The sequence below is a fragment of the Salmo salar genome, chromosome ssa03 (genome assembly GCF_905237065.1).
Source record: "Salmo salar chromosome ssa03, Ssal_v3.1, whole genome shotgun sequence".
Taxonomy (NCBI): Eukaryota; Metazoa; Chordata; class Actinopteri; order Salmoniformes; family Salmonidae; genus Salmo; species Salmo salar.
In genome coordinates, this window is record NC_059444.1 from 80832957 (window position 1) to 80851415 (window position 18459).

The 18459-nt window shown below is 42.5% G+C and overlaps 2 protein-coding genes across 3 annotated transcripts; both read left to right on the top strand.

Moving 5' to 3' along the window:
* Positions 1-11: 11 nt before the first annotated feature.
* Positions 12-13914, top strand: LOC106606605 (jupiter microtubule associated homolog 1). Of its 2 annotated transcripts, none has more exons than XM_014202931.2 (5): positions 12-265; positions 2613-2752; positions 6110-6237; positions 6456-6483; positions 13377-13914. In XM_014202931.2, exons 1-5 carry the CDS (start codon positions 210-212, stop codon positions 13520-13522), a joined length of 498 nt encoding a protein of 165 aa, XP_014058406.1. In that variant the 5' UTR covers positions 12-209; the 3' UTR covers positions 13523-13914. The 2 variants fall into 2 exon arrangements, with proteins under 2 accessions (XP_014058406.1, XP_014058407.1); XM_014202932.2 differs by having other exon boundaries at positions 55-265; positions 13380-13914.
* Positions 13915-14136: 222 nt separating this feature from the next.
* On the top strand, positions 14137-18185 carry LOC106606604 (uncharacterized). Its single transcript, XM_014202929.2, has 6 exons — positions 14137-14308; positions 14864-14942; positions 15108-15479; positions 15810-15965; positions 16375-16413; positions 16566-18185. The coding sequence occupies exons 2-6, from the start codon at positions 14879-14881 to the stop codon at positions 16622-16624; spliced, it is 690 nt and encodes a 229-aa protein (XP_014058404.1). The 5' UTR covers positions 14137-14308; positions 14864-14878; the 3' UTR covers positions 16625-18185.
* The last annotated feature ends 274 nt before the right edge of the window (positions 18186-18459 follow it).

The window sequence follows — 18459 nt, forward strand, 5'->3', positions numbered from 1 at the left end:
ACCAGAGCGAGTGGAACTGAAGTGGGCTGTGACTTACGGGCTGGGATAACTTGTCGCTGCGCTCTTCCTTCTGGTCTCTCATGCGCTCAGTCGGGTGGAGGCAGTATTTCAGTTTCTGTGTGTGTCCTGCGGATGATTTAGAAAATCATATTTTTGTAGTTTATCGAGTTACATATCGAAATACGAAAGTAGTAAATTAGACAGTCGAAATGACGACGACAAAAACCTTTCAAGGGATGGATCCCGGTGCGAAAAGCAGTTCCAGGTAAAAATGAAATCTGAAAAATCTTCATGGACAAACAAAAGAAAATGGGATCCACTTACCAGCCAGTATTGGAAGCTAACCGTCCAGTTGCTGGGCGGTAGATTTTTCCTGATTTAGCTAAATTGTATTAATGGCACAATTTGTCTTTCTAATGAGCTAAGATGATGGTGTGACGAGGGCGTTTGGGCTAGTAGCGGCATCGGCTACCTGGTTACTGCTGCTAGCGATTCTAGCTACCACACCAGAGAGGCCCGCGGCGTTAGTGGAAGTTGGGATTTAGCTTTGAAAATGAGCTGTTTAGTGTAAAGGACTCGGCATCGGGACATTTAAACAGAATGGACAATTTGAGGACAACTTAGCTATGTAATTAGCTATCTATAGTAGTTGTCTGTCTGGACTGCAACATGTTTGGTTAACTTGTCTACTTAGCTTGCTAGTGACTGGTATGGATTGCTAACTCACACTCTGGCTAGCATCAAGTTCAGCTGTCGCGTAACACTTATTTGCAGAAACAAGCACTTACTCTTCGTCTGCAAGTTCCAAACCCCATAGTCTTTGGGCCTCTGGTGACCCAAAACTGGGTACCTTGTTGATTAGGTAGCTAGATTTGCCTACATGCCAAATGTAGCTCCTTTTATGGATGTTTATAAGAATACGGCTGACCCAAACTATTTATTAGGAGTTAATTAAAGCCTTATAAAATGTATTGTCTACGTTTTGAGGACTTATTTGAGACCAAGGGTCTGCACGCAATTGACTTTGTTTCACTGCCAGAAAAAAGTTATGCACTGCGTGCATTCATGATATAGTATGGGCACTCCTGCCTTAGCTGCGGCTGGATGGCATGGGGAAGAAAAATAGTAAATGTTTTATCAACCGTTTCGGGCAGGCCGGACAATAGGCTCTTTCGTTGTTAACCCAAAACGTGAGCTGTAACACCGTTTTGGGCTGGATAGTTTTGCTACAGGTAGTCCAACGGTGAAATCATAACCATACTATAACCATACTTTCAGGCATTTGTATCACAGCTAGCTACGTTGTCGACTAATTGGTGGCTAATGCGGGTTTTACTTGGGGAGGCTTAACTAACCCTGCAAATCTTTGCTCGGTTCACCTTTGCTTTAGCCATCTTGGTTCGGCCCTACTGCTGACCAGTCTAGAAATGCAGGCTTTCCCGACAGCAGCAATCCAACTTTGGCAGCCTTTGGTAATAGCATTTAAGGTCATCAAAGGCTTTCAATATATGTGACAGCATCAGTCTCTTTATCTTTTCAATCAATCTAGTGTTGAACAACTGTCGAGTTGTCCCACTTTTCTAACCACAGTGCCTCTTGTTTCACAGGAAATATTTGCCGTTTCATTGTTGGGTGGGGTCTCTAATAGCCTTTTCTCTTTGCAGCCTGGTGGAAAGCATGAGCTCATCTTAGCTATCACACAACGGTTAACAAGTCTGCTTTGGACATTACATGAACTAATCGTGGCATACAGCACCAGCAATACCCAAATCCAGTTCTTTCATCTCGCCACTGTCTTCTGTGTTTTTTTTGTTTTGTTTTTTACCTCATGGTGGGAGGGAAGTTGATTTTTGTATCCCGTCTGCCTTTGGACAGCTGCCTAGTGTCAGCTGGTGCATTCAGCAGTCTGGAGCTGAATAGAGGGGAGGAGGGGTCGGGAAATGGCTCCGCAAACGCATCAATTCCTCCACCCGACTGTCCTTAGTCAAGGGGAAAAAAGGCTTTCCTTCTCATTCTTGTGACCCTTCTGTTCGCTAGGAGGAAAGAATGTCGGTTTGGAAGTGGGCTTTGTGGGCTGTGGTTATCCTCACTTGCCTTTTTACTGTTCAGATCACATATTAAGTATCTGATGTTTTCTTTTACCTTGACATTGTTCCGTGTGCTTAAGCGCAGGCCATGATCTAGCCTGGATTTCTCCAATCAAATGTTGGAACGGCTATGCTGTCTGGAATGATAGCCATCCCATGTGGAACTGCTGCGGAATTTCTGCCGAGCTCAAATCAGCGGCTGGCTGGCCTGGCAGATTGCAGGCGCGTGGAGTCAGCTGTAGCCAGGAGAGATTGGGAGTATCCCTCGGTCTGACAGCTGGGGCTTAGGGAGTGGACCCTACTGGGAAGGGAGAGAAAGAGAGAGGGGACTGGAGCAATGAGGTGTCTGTGCAGCCTCAGAGCAATATGTTTGTATTTGTCATGTAATGATTTCAGTAGTGATCACTAGTGTGACATGGTCTTTGTGTATTTAGCATGTCCTGGGAGAGGGGGTGTCAGTTCAATAGGTGTGTGTGTGGCAGTCAGTCAAATGACAGACCTGACCCTCCCTTTGTTGTCCTGCAGGGTGCTGCGGCCGCCGGGCGGGGCCTCCAACATATCGTTTGGCACAGACGAAGCCCCTCCTGTACGCAAGAACAAAATGGGCTCCAACATTTTCCTAGAGCCTGATGATCCCCACGCCCATCGGAGGAGCAACCCACCCGGTACTTCCTAGCTACTCACATTGGTTTAAAACTAGTGTACGCACACATCCAAACGTCCACTGGGCAGGGTACAAAAATGTGGCATGGCAAAAGAATACCCACACACATTGAGTGCTCGAACAATGGGGCCCAAAATGGTAATCAAGCTGACAGACCCTTTGGGGTTAAACTATGTGGGCGCTCATTCAATCAGTGTCCAGACTCCAGTCAATCACATTGGATAATGTGCATAGTGTACTGTTTTTCCACCTGACCTACATAGACTGACTTGTAGTACAGCAGGGCCTTGATGGGGGAGCCACCTCTGTCTGTCTGTCAGGCTGGATCTGGCTGACCCTCCCTGGCTCTAGTAGTGTACACCTACACATGTAGAAGAAGGGTGTGGTGGGAACTGATCTCACATGGCACAGGATCACATGTTTTCACAATCGCATCACCCCTTTATGTATTAATCCATTTACTGGTGTAGTGGCGTATCCGTGCCCACGCATGAAGTGTGGAGAATGTGGTGTGCATGTGTGTGTTCACTGTAACCTCTGACCTCCGGAGCAGACAGCTGCATGCAGTGTTCACACTCTGCCTTCCTGCTATTCCACATTGTCTCAGGCTAGGTTCAAGTTCAGTTCAGACAAACGAACGGTGTCATGGTATGCACATTGAAATGGATACACCTGGATTATTTGGTTAGGTTGGCTTCGGTGCCGTCTCGTCTGGAAGTTGAGTACTTGGTCTAGGCTAGCCTATATTTAATAAAAATTGCCTTAGTCTTGATATATTTCCATGAATACACCTGGATTTTCTGGCTGTGTTTAGGTCTGGATATTCTTGGATTCCATGCACCGTTTTCTGTTAGTAGGCTTTAGGATGATGTTTACTTAGGCTGCTGTTTACCTAATGACATCACAATCTGGAAATGTAGCCAAAGAGATTTGTCTCTTGGCTCCGTGAATGTAGAAGATGGCCAACAATGTATCGTTGTTTGTTTGGTCTTCAACTTCAAGGATAGTCACGGGAGGTCACTAACCTTAAGGTTAGAAGGCATGACCATGCATGAATATATATATATATATTAAAGGAGTAGTTCACTATTTTACAACTTTGTTAGATGGTTCCTCACTCTGAAAGTAGTCTGGGCCAAGTCAAAAACATTAATCTGTGGTTCAGTTTTCTTTGAACAACCACTACAAACTTCAGCTAACCTTAGCCACGACAAAATGTCCACATCACCTGAAATCAATTCAAATCAACTCCATATTTTGTTTGTTACCTAAAGGTGATTTGGCCATAAAAATAAATTAATAATACAATTAAAAAAAACATGCTCACATGCCCCCATCACTTCCATTGATTGTGTCTGTCTAAAGAACTGAACCATGGATTAGTTTCTCCTGGCCCATAGACTACTTTCAGAGTGAGGAAGCATCTAATGTCAAGTTGTAAAATGGTGAACTAGTCCTTACCATATATGTTCATACCTACTCTACACAACCATAATGACACATTTTGTTGTGAAGTTCCACATTTACATTTTAGTCATTTAGCAGACGCTCTTATCCAGAGCGACTTACAGTAGTGAATGCATACATTTCATTTTTTTTTCTTCTGCGTACTGGTCCCCCGTGGGAATTGAACCCACAACCCTGGCGTTGCAAACACCATGCTCTACCAACTGAGCCACACGGGACCACACTTCCACCCACATGGTGTAGTAGAATATATACTGCAATATAGCATTGTAGTATTTAAGTTCAGCCGTTGGCCTCTGCTTACATTGCTTTTGCCATAGACTTTTCTGGTGATGCCCTGTTAAACTCACCATGGCCTTGAGATGATCCTTAGTGGGTTTTATTCAAGGGCCCACTCCCAGCCACACAAAGGCCACTCTGCAGTCAGAGCAGTACCGTAGGCCATCATTGTAAATAAGAATTTGTTCTTAACTGAGTTGCCTAGTTAAATAAAAGTACTGAGCTTCATAACAAACCACTGGACCAGTGTGACTATCTTTTAGCCTCAGAAATTGAACTGTGGCACACATATTGGAATTACACTCCATAAAAAATAATCCGGGTGGTTTCAGTTTAACATTGATACAGACCTACACCTTGATCTTGTAGTACCATCTGAATGTTTAATTTAAGTGTAATGGCACTATAGTCAATTAAAGCATCACTTATTGGCCATGTCCACGGTTTATGTCCCATTGCTAATGCTAAAGCACTAAAGCAGTCATTCAGCAGGGCCTGATAAACAGATGCAGAGCCATAATAAAGGAAACCTTGTTGAGTCACTGTGCCATTACTTCACAATGCTCACTCCTCTCACTTCGTTAACAAGCAGTGATATATTGACCAAGAATCATCCCTTTGTCTGGCTTTGTTCCTTCTAGTCATAGATGGCAGGTAGACCAATCTGTTGACTTCCCATTGGTTCTGCTGTACAGTTGTTGCTCAGTGGGAGTTTGTATGGGACTGTAGTCTATCTTAAATGTTGGCCAAAATGCCCTTTCGCTGAGTGGGGTATGTGGGTTAGCCTACAAGTTTTGGATCAGCATTTGTCTGGATTAGCCTACATCCACTGGCTGCTTTGCTGCTTGGTCTGTTGCTATCTGTCTGAGACTGATAGGTAGGCCATCGGATTTGTTTGCATTATTGGTTTTCCGGCATTTTCTCATGTCATCTTGGCAAATAGTTCCTAGCAGCTTTATGCTCAGTAAAAACACTGCCATACTGCATGTTAGTCACTCAGTTCCACTAAAACAGGAATGCACCACAAATCAAGATGTTAAAGCAAATGGTTTACAGCCTTCCACACCAGTCTTAAATCAATTTAGACCCATTCAACGAAATTGTAAAATCCGCCCCGGCCAGTGAATATGTTCGTTTTGATGAATGAAATGTGAAGTGGAAACAAACCATAAAGAAACTGTCATGTTTGTATTAGCACTTCTAGCATTGACACTGCATTAACTACGGGGCGGCAGCGTAGCCTAGTGGTTAGAGCGTTGGACTAGTAACCGAAAGGTTGCAAGTTCAAATCCCGAGCTGACAAGGTACAAATCTGTCATTCTGCCCCTGAACAAGGCTGTTCCTAGGCTGTCATTGAAAATAAGAATTTGTTCTTAATTGTAAAATAAAACTAACACTCTCCTGTAGGCTATTACTCCAACCATTGTGTTACTCAAGGTCCTGGCCAGCAGCTAACTAGTAGAATCAGGTGTGCTGGAAAACCTACAGGAGGTAGCTCTCCAGGAGGAGGTCTGCTTTACAGAACTCTTGTAGTGAGGTCATCTCCTCTGACTCATTTGTGATGTGAAGTCTGAGTCATCACTTATTAACTGGGTGTTGTTTCTCTCCGTAGGCGGGACGGCCAAGGGTACTCTGTGCGGAGAACCGTCTGCTCCCCTTAGACGGTGCCAGCAGCCGCTCCTCTTCCCCAAAAACAATGAGACAGACGAGGTCATCACCTCCATCAATGTTCCTTTAGGGGTAAGGGTGAGGGCTCATTGACATATGTCAGCCATTGTTTTATTCATAGATGTAATGTGTGTTTTCCACTGGTAAGACGCTTGCCTTGGTTTCTACAAGTCTGCTGTCATGGATGGTTTTCAGTGATTCTCAGTCCTGTGTTTTTGAACTGACTTAATGTAGTAAAATGACTCAGCCAAAATAAAGTTAAATGCTGACTGTTATTCTCCATCTGGCAGGTTGAGGAGTGCCAGCAGGCAAACAATGGTAAGTATCTCTGGTTCCATTATGAGTGTCAGTATTTTAAATATATGGTATTTATGTACAGTACCAGTCAAAAGTTTGGACACCTACTCATTCAAGGGATTTTCTTTGTTTTTACTGTTTTCTACATTGTAGAATAATAGTGAGCACATCGAAACTGTGAAATAACACATGGAATCATGTAGTAACCAAAATGTGTTAAACAACTCAAAATATATTTCATATTTGAGATTCTTCAAAGTAGCCACCCTTTGCCTTGACAGCTTTGCATACTCCTGGCATTCTCTCAACCAGCTTCATGAGGTAGTCACCTGAAATGCATTTCAATTAACAGGTGTGCCTTTTTAAAAGTTAATTTGTGGAATTGCTTTCCTTAATGCGTTGTGTTGTGACAAGGTAGGGGTGGTATACGGAAGACAACCCTATTTGGTAAAAGACCAAGTCCATATTATGGCAAGAAAAGCTCAAATAAACAAAGAGAAACGACAGTCCATTACTTTGACTGACCTTTGTCATAATCTGGAAAATTAAGAGCTTTTAAAGTTTCTTCAAATGCAGTCGCAAAAACCTTAAAGTGTTATGATGAAACTGGCTCTCGTGAGGACTGCCACAGGAAAAGAAGACCCAGAGTTACCTCTGCTGCAGAGGATAGGTTCATTGGAGTTACCAGCCTCAGAAATTACAGCCCAAATAAATGCTTTACAGAGTTCAAGTAACAGACATCTCAACATAAACTGTTAAGAGGAGACTGCGTCAATCAGGCCTTCATGGTCAAATTGCTGCATAGAAACCACTACTAAAGGACACCAATAAGAAGAATAGACTTGCTTGGGCCAAGAAACAGGAGCAATGGACATTAGACCAGTGGAAATCTGTCCTTTTGGTCTGATAAATTGAGATTTTTGGTTCCAACCACCGTGCCTTTGTGAGACGCAGAGTAGGTGAGCGGATTATCTCCACGTGTGGTTCCCAGCATGAAGCGTGGTGGTGCTTTGCTGCTGACAGTTTGATTTATTTAAAAGGCACACTTAATCAGCATGGCTACCACAGCATTCAGCAGCAATACACCATCCCATCTGGTTTGCCCTTAGTGGGACTAATTTATTTTTCAATAGGACAATGACCCACCACACCTCCAGGATGTGTAAGGGCTATTTGACCAAGAAGGAGAGTGGAGTGCTGCATCAGATGACCTGGCCTCCACAATCACTTGACCTCAACCCAATTGAGATGGTTTGGGATGAGTTGGACCACGGAGTGAAGGAAAAGCAGCTTACAAGTCCTCAGCATATGTGGGAACTCCTTCAAGACTGTTGGGAAAAGCATACTGGGTCAAGCTGGTTGAGAGAATGCCAAGTGTGCAAAGCTGTCATCAAGGCAAAGGGTTGCTACTTTGAAGAATCGAATAACCTCAGCAGAAGAAGAAACGTCCTCACTGTCAACTGCGTTTATTTTCAGCCAACTGTAAATATTTGTATCAATATAAGATTCAACCACTGAGACATAAACTGAACAAGTTCCACAGACGTGACTAACAGAAATGGAATGTGTCCCTGAATAAAGGGGTCGTCAAAATCAAAAGTAAGTCAGTATCTGGTGTGTCCACCAGCTGCATTAAGTACTGCAGTGCATCTCCTCATGGACTGCACCAGATCTGTTAGTTCTTGCTGTAAGATGCCACCCCACTCTTCCACCAAGGCACCTCCCCCTCTGATCCAACACGTCCCAGACGTGCTCAATGGAATTGAGATCCGGGCTCTTCGCTGGCCATGGCAGAACACTGACATTCCGGTCTTACAGGCAATAAAGCACAGAACGAGCTGTATGGCTGGCGGCCTTGTCATGCTGGAGGGTCATGTCAGGATGAGCCTGCAGGATGGGTACCACATGAGGGAGGAGGATACCTTACCTGTAACGCACATCGTTGAGATTGCCTGCAATGACGACAAGCTCAGTCCGAGGATGCTGTGACACACCGCCCCAGACCATCACGGACCCTCCACCTCCAAATCGATCCCGCTCCAGAGTACAGGCCTCGGTGTAATGCTCATTCCTTAGACGATAACCGCAAATCTGACCATCACCCCTGGTGAGACAACCGCAGCTCGTCAGTGAAGAGCACTTTTTGCCAGTCGTGTCTGGTCCAGCGACGGTGGGTTTGTGCCCATAGGCGACGTTGTTGCCGGTGATGTCTGGTGAGGACCTGCCTTACAACAGGCCTCCAAGCCCTCAGTCCAGCCTCTCTCAGCCTATTGTGGACAGTCTGAGCACTGATGGAGGGATTGTGCATTCCTGGTGTAACTCGGGCAGTTGTTATTGCCATCCTGTACCTGTCCCGCAGGTGTGATGTTCGGATGTACCGATCCTGTGCAGGTGTTACACGTGGTCTGCCACTGCGAGGACGATCAGCTGTCCGTCCTGTCTCCCTGTAGCGCTGTCTTAGGCATCTCACAGTACGGACATTGCAATTTATTGTCCTGGCCACATCTGCAGTCCTCATGTCTCCATGCAGCATGCCTAAGGCACGTTCACGCAGATGAGCAGGGACCCTGGGCATCTTTCTTTTGGTGTTTTTCAGAGTCAGAAAAGCCTCTTTAGTGGCCTGTGACCTTAATTGCTTACCTTCTGTAAGCTGTTAGTGTCTTAACGACCGTTCCACAGGTGCGTGTTCATGAATTGTTTATGGTTCATTGAACAAGCATGGGAAAGTTTTGTAACCCTTTACATTGAAGATCTGTGAAGTTATTTGGATTTTTACAAATTATTTTTTAAGACAGGTTCTTGAAAAATGGCTTTGTTACTACATGATTTCATATGCCATTTAATAGTTTTGATGTCTTCACTATTCTACAATGTAGAAAATAGTAAAAATAAAGAAACCCTTGAATGAGTGTGTCCAAACCTTTGACTGGTACTGTAGGTAATATAAAATAATTTAGTTTCCAATGATGAATCCCATTGAAATCTTTTGACGAGACACCACTTAAAATAAGACCCTAACAGACTGGAAGGAAAGATTCCACATTCCTCGTTCTCTCAGAGCTGTCTGTAAACAGCAGTGCATGACTCCCATTAGTTACGAATGGCCACAATGAATGGCATCATGGTCGACTGTGGCAGCTCCGATAATTCCGCCCTTCCAGCCTTTTTTAAACGTGGTCATGTCTCTCCCTTTGTTTTCAACAATGACATTTGTCATACTTGGGAAGTTTGTCCTGACCTTGTTGATCTGACCAGGAGAAACTCTGGCGTCCTAGTTATACAACACATGACTCATAGAAGGCTTTTATTAAGGCTTTTTATTTGTAGGGCACACCTTGTAGTCACAACTCAATCAGATTCTCTTTGATCCAGCCCTCTCATAATGTCTGTGGTCAGTCATCTGCTCTGTAATGATATAATGCTGTTCCTATGAGGAGCTAGGCTATTTATTAACTTCCAGGTGCTGCAAACATTAGTGATAGTGTGTTCTTTGGATAATAGAGGGTTAAGGCATCACACATAATCTCGGGGCATTTAAAAATCAATACTGCATGCGTTCCACTGTTATGGTCGTGTGTAAGCACTGGAGACGGGGGCTTGAAATGGTACTGGACTGGCAGTGGACCCTGGGAGGATCTTGTCTGGTCCCTACAAGTGTTTGACTGACACTGATGTTGTACAATTTTCAGGTGTAAAATGTAATCCATGCAGTGTTCTGAAGGAAAAACACAGCTTTATGTTCCTTGATACCAAACTAGGCTTAGAAACACTGGCTTAACACACTTTGCTTACGTGCTGCTGTAAGCCCATACCTACACCATACTGTAATGTCTCTCAGGAAATTTGACTTTGAGATTCTACATCACTAATGGGCAATTGACAGCCTGTCTCTCCAGCAGTGTGATTTCAGTACAGATGAGATTTGCATCATGGAGGATTGTTGAGTACAATTGATTGTAGAGGTCGACCGATTAATCGGAATGGCCGATTTCAAGTTTTCATAACAATCGGTATTTTTGGCCGCCGATTAAATAATAAAAAAAATATATATATTTTTGACCTTTTTTATTTAACTAGGCAAGTTGGTTAAGAACACATTCTTATTTTCAATGACGGCCTAGGAACGGTAGGTTAACTGCCTTGTTCAGGGGCAGAACAACAGATTTCTACCATGTCAGCTTGGGGATGCAACCTTATGGTTAACTAGTCCAACGCTCTAACCACCTGCTTTACATTGCACTCCACGAGGAGCCTGCCTGTTACGCGAATGCAGTAAGAAGCCAAGGTAAGTTGCTAGCTAGCATTAAACTTATCTTATAAAAAAAACAATCAATCATAATCACTAGTTAACTACACATGGTTGATATTACTAGTTTATCTAGCGTGTCCTGCGTTGCATATAATCGATGCGGTGCGCATTCGTGAAAAAGGACTGTCGTTGCTCCGATGTGTACCTAACCATAAACATCAATGTCTTTCTTAAAATCAATACACAAGTATATATTTTTTAAACCTGCATATTAAGTTAATATTACCTGCTAACATGAATTTCTTTTAACTAGGGAAAATGTGTCACTTCTCTTGCAAACAGAGTCAGGGTATATGCAGCAGTTTGGGCCGCCTGGCTCGTTGCGAACTGTGAAGACATTTCTTCCTAACAAAGACAGCCGACTTCGCCAAACGGGGGATGATTTAACAAAAGCGCATTTGCGGGAAAAAAAACACAATCGTTGCACGACTGTACCTAACCATAAACATCAATGCCTTTTCTTAAAATCAATACACAGAAGTATATATTTTTAAACCTGCATATTTAGCTAAAAGAATTCCAGGTTAGCAGGCAATATTAACCAGGTGAAATTGTCACTTCTCTTGCGTTCCTTGCATGCATAATCAGGGTATATGCAACAGTTTGGGCCGCCTGGCTCGTTGCGAACTAATTTGCCAGAATTTTACTTATTTATGACATAACATTGGAGGTTGTGCAATGTAACAGGAACATTTAGACTTATGGATTCCACCCGTTAGATAAAATATGGAACGGTTCCGTATTTCATTGAAAGAATAAACGTGATAGTTTCCGGATTCGACCATATTAATGACCTAAGGCTCGTGTTTCTGTGTGTTATTATGTTATAATTAAGTCTATGATTTGATAGAGCAGTCTGACTGAGCGGTGGTAGGCTCGAGCCCAGGTAAGAGCGAGGAGAGGGACGGAAGCCAATTGTTACACTGGCAATACTCAAGTGCCTATAAGAACATCCAATAGTCAAAGGTGTATATGAAATACAAATGGTATGGAGAGAAATAGTCCTATAATAACTACAACCTAAAACTTCTTACCTGGGAATATTGAAGATTCATGTTAAAAGGAACCACCAGCTTTCATATGTTCCCATGTTCTGAGCAAGGAACTTAAACGTTAGCTTTCTTACATGGCACATAATGCACTTTTACTTTCTTCTCCAACACGTTGTTTTGCATTATTTAAACCAAATTGAACATGTTTCATTATTTATTTGAGGCTAAATTGATTTTATTGATGTATTATATTAAGTTAAAATAAGTGTTCATTCAGTATTGTTGTAATTGCCATTAGTAGGCTTTTTTGGGGGTCCTCCAATAATCGGTCGACCTCTAATTGATTGCATCTGCTTTGATTTGAGTTATACTAGCACATTTATGCACACAAATTTTACTGAAAGGAAAACATTTTTCTGAATTTATCCCCTGCTATTGGTAATCTGTTGATCTATCTGGTTGGCCTTGCTACAACCAAAGTGCTTTTGTCAGATAAATCAGTTATTCTGTAAATTCAAGGTTTGGATGAGATTTACACTGAACATAAATATAAACGCAACATGTCAAGTGTGCGTTTCATGAGCTGAAATTAAAAATCCCAGAAGTGTTCCTTATGCAGAAAAAGCTTATTTCTCTCATTGTGCACAAATTTGTTTACATCCCTATTGTGAGCATTTCTCCTTTTGACGAGAACCCATCCACCTGACAGGTGTGGCATATCAAGAAGTTGATTTAAACAGCATGCTCATTACACAGGTGCGCCTTGTGCTGGGGACAATAAAAGGTCACTCTAAAATGTCTAGTTTTGTCACAATGCCAGATGTCTCAAGTTTAGGCAGCTTGTAATTGGCATGCTGACTGCAGGAATCTCCACTAGAGTTGTAGCCAGATAATTTAATGCTCATTACTCTACCATAAGCCGCCTCCAATGTCGTTTTAGGGAACTTGGCAGTATGTCCAACCGCTGAGCATGTGTCTTGTGGGCAAGTGGTTTGCTGATGTCAAAGTTGTGAACAATGTGTCTATTTGTGGCGGCGAGGTTATGTTATAGGCAGATGAGCTAAGGACAACGAAGACAATTGCATTTTACTGGTGGTAATTTGAATGCTTAAATGGCAAGATTCCAAGGTCCATTTCTTTTAAGGTATCTGTGACCAACAGATGCATATCTGTATTCCCAGTCGTGAGATCCATAGATTAGGGCCTAAATAATAGACTTCAATTGACTGATTTTTGGGTCATATGAAATGTAACTCAGTATATCCTTTACAATTTGTTTCATGCACCATTTTATATTTTTGTTCAGTATATAAGTGTTTGTAGTGAGTAAGTGCTGTGCCTCTCTCTCCGTTCTAGCATGGCTAGATCATAGGCTGTGTTTACACAGGCAGCCCAATACTGATTTTATTCGTAAATTTTTTAAATAATTTTTTTACCACAAATTAGATTTTTGAGCAATCAGATCAGCTCTCTTGCCAATAATTGGGCCAAAGATCAGTTTGGCTGGTTGTGTAAACGCAGCCTGAGTCGTATCATATGGATCAGATCTCTGATCAGTGGGCCAGGTGGTGATGACCCTGATAGTGTCGTCTCCTCTGTGTTGTGTGGTAAAGTAGACTGCTCCGATGAACCTGAAGAGAAGGAGCAGAAGGAGGAGGCACCACAGCCCTCTGCCCCCTCGGGAGCTGCCGCCAACGCAGCCGCCCCCTCCGGCCGAAGAAACCCCCCAGGGGGCATGTCCAGCCTCATCCTGGGTTGAGGTCTGGTGTCGTTGGAACGTTTTTATTTTTGAAAGAATTTCCCCCTTCCCCACCTCAGTCCCACTGTTCTTCCCCACTGTCTTATACAATCCACCACGTCCCCTCTGAACCATGGAATTTGCCCCCCTTCCTGCCAACCCCCTCATGTTTTTACACTTTTTTTTTCTATTAAAAGAGAACCGTTGACAGAAGCACTTTATGTATCTTTTTTCCCCTCTCCCCTCATTTCAGTCCATCCTGTAGTGTGCCTATATTGCGCCTGCTGGAAAAGGCATGATGTTTTAGCTTGTCTCATTCTCCCCCTGTTGTAAATGGTAAAGAAAAGTATTCAAAAAAAGATTTGATGCGTGAATTTCTAAATACAATAAAGATTGATATGAATTTGTTTTCATTTTGCTCCTGATTTTATTTTTATTGGCGAAAATATGTATTTTGTGTGGATCTCACTAATGTTTAGTTATGCATGGCATACCACACGGGTAATATACTCTAAGCCAACTAGAGGTGAAACATCTGAATAAGGATTTGGTCAGCCTGTTTTTTTTTTTTTTTTTTTTTTAACAGATAAATCCCATTTTATATGTTAAGACACTTCCGAAGCGCTTTCAAAATGTCCACATGGTGGTGCTGATACAGTCTGGAACACATTGGGCGTGGGAATGAGTTGACCCCTCCTTCCCACTGTGGGGAGTAGTCAAAGGAGGGTGAACCACAAAGTGAAAGTATTTTCTTAGCTTGTGAGATTTGCCACGAGGACTGGATTATAGGTAGATTGGAATCAAATTGTAAGTATTCTTTTGTTGATTAATGCAGCTGTAACTTTTGGTTGTGACTTTGAACAGTCTAGAAAAATGCATGACACACCCGCAAATGTTTGTAGAGGTGTTGACTAACAGTAAAATCGCACTATATCCTCCTGTCAATTGAATGGGTAAACCTATTCAATTGTTTGTTTTTACTCTAGTTTCACTTTTATTATCTATTTCTCTAATTTCATTCTCTGCATTGTTGACTAGTGCCCGTAAGTAAGCATTTAACTCTTAGTCGACAAGTATTATTTGACAAATAAAATTTGATTTTTGCCAAAACGTTGGTTATTAGGTGTACCCTTTAAATTGTTGGGAGCATATATAGTGTGAGACTATTTTTTTACATTGACCTTGCTCGCTTAGTAAGCAAAAATAGCATGTTGAGTCAATGTTTATTAGTCAATGCATATTGTTCAGGCTATCCACAGTCGCTCTCAGATTTAATTTTGCTCAACCACTGATTGTTGTCAGGTGTGAACCCTTTCCTGTGGAGAGACCACTGTTTCTCAGAACCCCTGTTTTTCTACTTAGGAGAAAGGCCCTAACATGGCATTGGTCTTCAGCTTGTCCACTCTGTTTGTCCTCATCACAGGGACGGAGACATCCAAAAGTAAGCCATTCTGCAGGCACAATTTGTAATACTTCTACCAACACCACAACTTCCAAAATGCTCACACCGAATGGTCTAGGACTTTTGTTTTATCCAAACTACACTTGTCAGATGTAACATTTTCTGTACTACAGTCCTGTTTAAATGTATCTATTGCTTAAACAGGTCTAAATCAGCGCCCAGAGTTGAAGCAGGTAATCCAGGTGGAATCTGGGAAGGATACAGTCCTAGACTGCTCTGTGAAGTTCAGTGAGGAATCCCCTGGTAATGTAAACATAGAGCAGGTCGTGTTGTGGAGGCTGGACCAGAATGGTGATCACAAAGGTGAACCTGTGTTCAAATACAATCAACAATCCTCCAATCCCAGGATGCCGCTGAGCCCAAAATATCAGCTTTCCATGCCACCTGCCAATGAGAGAGACAAAGTTGTGTCCCTATCGGTCAAAGAAACCCAGCCTGAAGACGAGGGTCCGTATCACTGTATGGTGAACACTGACAGTGGAAACACAGATTGTAACTTCATGCTGAATGTCACAGGTGAGTTTAAAGCTTTTGGAGTCCAACGTTTATAGGTAGGGCCCTGAGTATTTCCCAGTCAGGAAAAACTAAGGGCTTTACACAGTTTGGAATTCAAAGTGCTTTCCTCACACCCTAACACTGACCATTTGGTATTCTCCTTTTTGCATCATGATTTCCACTGTGCAGAGGATCCATCAAGAATTCTTGCTTTTCTGACATTATCCTCTATTAGTATCCAATATAAATTAACTTACCCTACAAACATGACTTAATTGATTGCATCCCTGATCGCATACCTGAATGTGACATGATTTTCATTTATAATGATTTTGATTTTGTGTGTTACAGTACCAGACCAGCACCAGGTTCCTGAGAATGCTGCGAATCAAGAGGAAATTCCAAAGAACAGTTACATGAGTGTGGCTGCTGTATTTGTGGTAGTAGGCTCTCTTGCCATTGGACTGCTGCTTCTCAAGCTGTTTCAAGCCAGAAGACTCAGACAACGTGAGCACCCAGGGTCATGTCCATTAGGGCACACTGTTGCAAAACACTTCAAGACGTTATTCAGATTGTTCCTCCCCATTTCAGACTGCTTCTTTCCATTTCCTGCCTAGTGAACACGACCCTGCTTTTGACAATCTCTGCCGAGAGGAATGCAGAGGTCTGGGAAGATTAGTAGAGTACTTTCTGTTCTGGCTAAATGCCAGGATGTTGCTATATAAGTGGAATGGAGAACTAACTCCTCAGACAAGATGACTTATTTCAGTTTAGTTTTAGTTTCTCTATTGCTCTCCTTCTCCCCAGATGGGATTTCAGGATTTGTTATTCTATTGTCCTTGTAACAAATCACAAACCATGGTAGAGCACACAGTATCAACACCTGTAAAAGGTTGCTTCTGGTTTCTCTTTCCAGATGAACCAGTGACACAGGAAGACTCTGTTGTGCCAGAAGGTATGTTTGAGTATATTATTTTTGTCTACCTAATGGAAGAGGGGTTCCTGTCAAAACAATCAAATGCAGTTTATAAAATGCTATGTATAAAATGTGTATTTTAAAATAGTGTATAACAGTGTTTGTATTCCTATTGTCCCCTATGGAACCAGAGCCTGAGGATACAGCAGTCCCAGCAGAGCACGACTCCAGGACAGGACTGTTTCCGTAGCGACGGATGTATTATCAGGAGTGTTATGGGCTCTCTTCCCTGATGGTGTCTTGTCTGCTCTGTCTCTCACGTCACATCGCTAACTGAATGTTGTTAACCGCACCAGACTATTCTTTCATGATTGTTTCATATTGTAACTAAAACATGAAATGAGTCTATCGGACTGTGGAAGGACAGACATACTTAGTGGACATTGATTTGAGAGTGAAGACACTAGTGTGAAATTGATCTTGAAAGAACACACATTTTGTGCATCACAGTTTCAGTAAGTAATTTATTCATAAGCCAATATTGTGTTTTAGTGGATTTGAGAGTTGCTTTATTTGACAAATGCCTCTGTGTTTTCCTGTGTTATGATTCGGGCACTGTAGTTATGATAAGTATTCAACGCCTGTAGATTTCTTCACATTATGTTACAAAGAGGATATCAAATTGATTTAATTGTCATTTTGAAGATGGGATTTTGTCCTGTGTTTTGGTGGTGAGGATTGCAGGCAGGGCTGGACAGAGCTGGCTGGGGTTTTGTTCTGTGTGTTGGTGGTGAGGAGTGCAGGCAGGGCTGGACAGAGCTGGCTGGGGTTTTGTTCTGTGTTTTGGTGGTGAGGAGTGCAGGCAGGGCTGGACAGAGCTGGCTGGGGTTTTGTTCTGTGTGTTGGTGGTGAGGAGTGCAGGCAGGGCTGGACAGAGCTGGCTGGGGTTTTGTTCTGTGTGTTGGTGGTGAGGAGTGCAGGCAGGGCTGGACAGAGCTGGCTGGGGTTTTGTTCTGTGTGTTGGTGGTGAGGAGTGCAGGCAGGGCTGGACAGAGCTGGCTGGGGTTTTGTTCTGTGTGTTGGTATCTTTACATAAAATACCCTGTCAAAGTGAAAATTCTAATATTGTTTTGAAAGATGAATGAAAAATTAAACACTAAAATACCATTATGTATTCTTGGGTAAGTCTCATAAGAGCTTCGCACATCTGTTTTGTGCAATATTTGTCCATATTTTCACATTTCTTCAATCTCTGAAGGTGTTGGGTATCTTGGCTAGACAGCAATTTAAGTCGTGCCATAGATTTAAGCAGATATAAGTACAGAACTGTAACTTGGCCACTCAGGAACATTCACTGTTTTCTAGGTAAGCAACTCCAGTTTATATTTGGCCTTGTGTTTTAGGTTATTGTCTGACTGAACGGTGAATTCCTCTACCGGTGGATTTTACCTGTGCTTTGCTCTATCCTGTTTCTTTTTATACCGACAAGCTCCCCAGTATGTGCTGATGTCAAGCATACACATACCATGAACCAGCCACCTCTATGCTTGAAAATAAGGAGTCAGTGATATGTTGTTTGCCTCAAAGGTAATTGCACCTAGGTCTGAAAGTGTATTTGATCTTTTTTTGTTGTTGCAGTGTTACTTTAGCACCTTGTGCAAACACAATGCAACAATATTTGTATTCATCTTTTGACTGTCAATGAGGTTATTAATGTGGAGTCACTCCAATGTTGTCGAGCCATCCTCAGTTTTCTTCCGTCACAGTCATTGAACTCTGTAGCTGTTTTAATAAAAACACGAATGGCCTCATGGTATTTGTATTTAATAAGGATCCCCATTAGTTCCTGCCAAGGCAGCAGCTCCTCTTCCTGGGTTCCAGGAACATTAAGGCAGTTCTATACAATTTAAAATAATACATTTCATAACACTTTTCACAACACATTAAGTGTGTTCCCTCAGGCCACTACTCTTATCACATATCTACAACACAAAATCCATGTGTGTGCCTGTATCGTCACAGTCCCTGCTTTTCCATAATGTGGATTTTTAGTTGTTTTTGAAATCTGATTCTACTGCTTGCAGC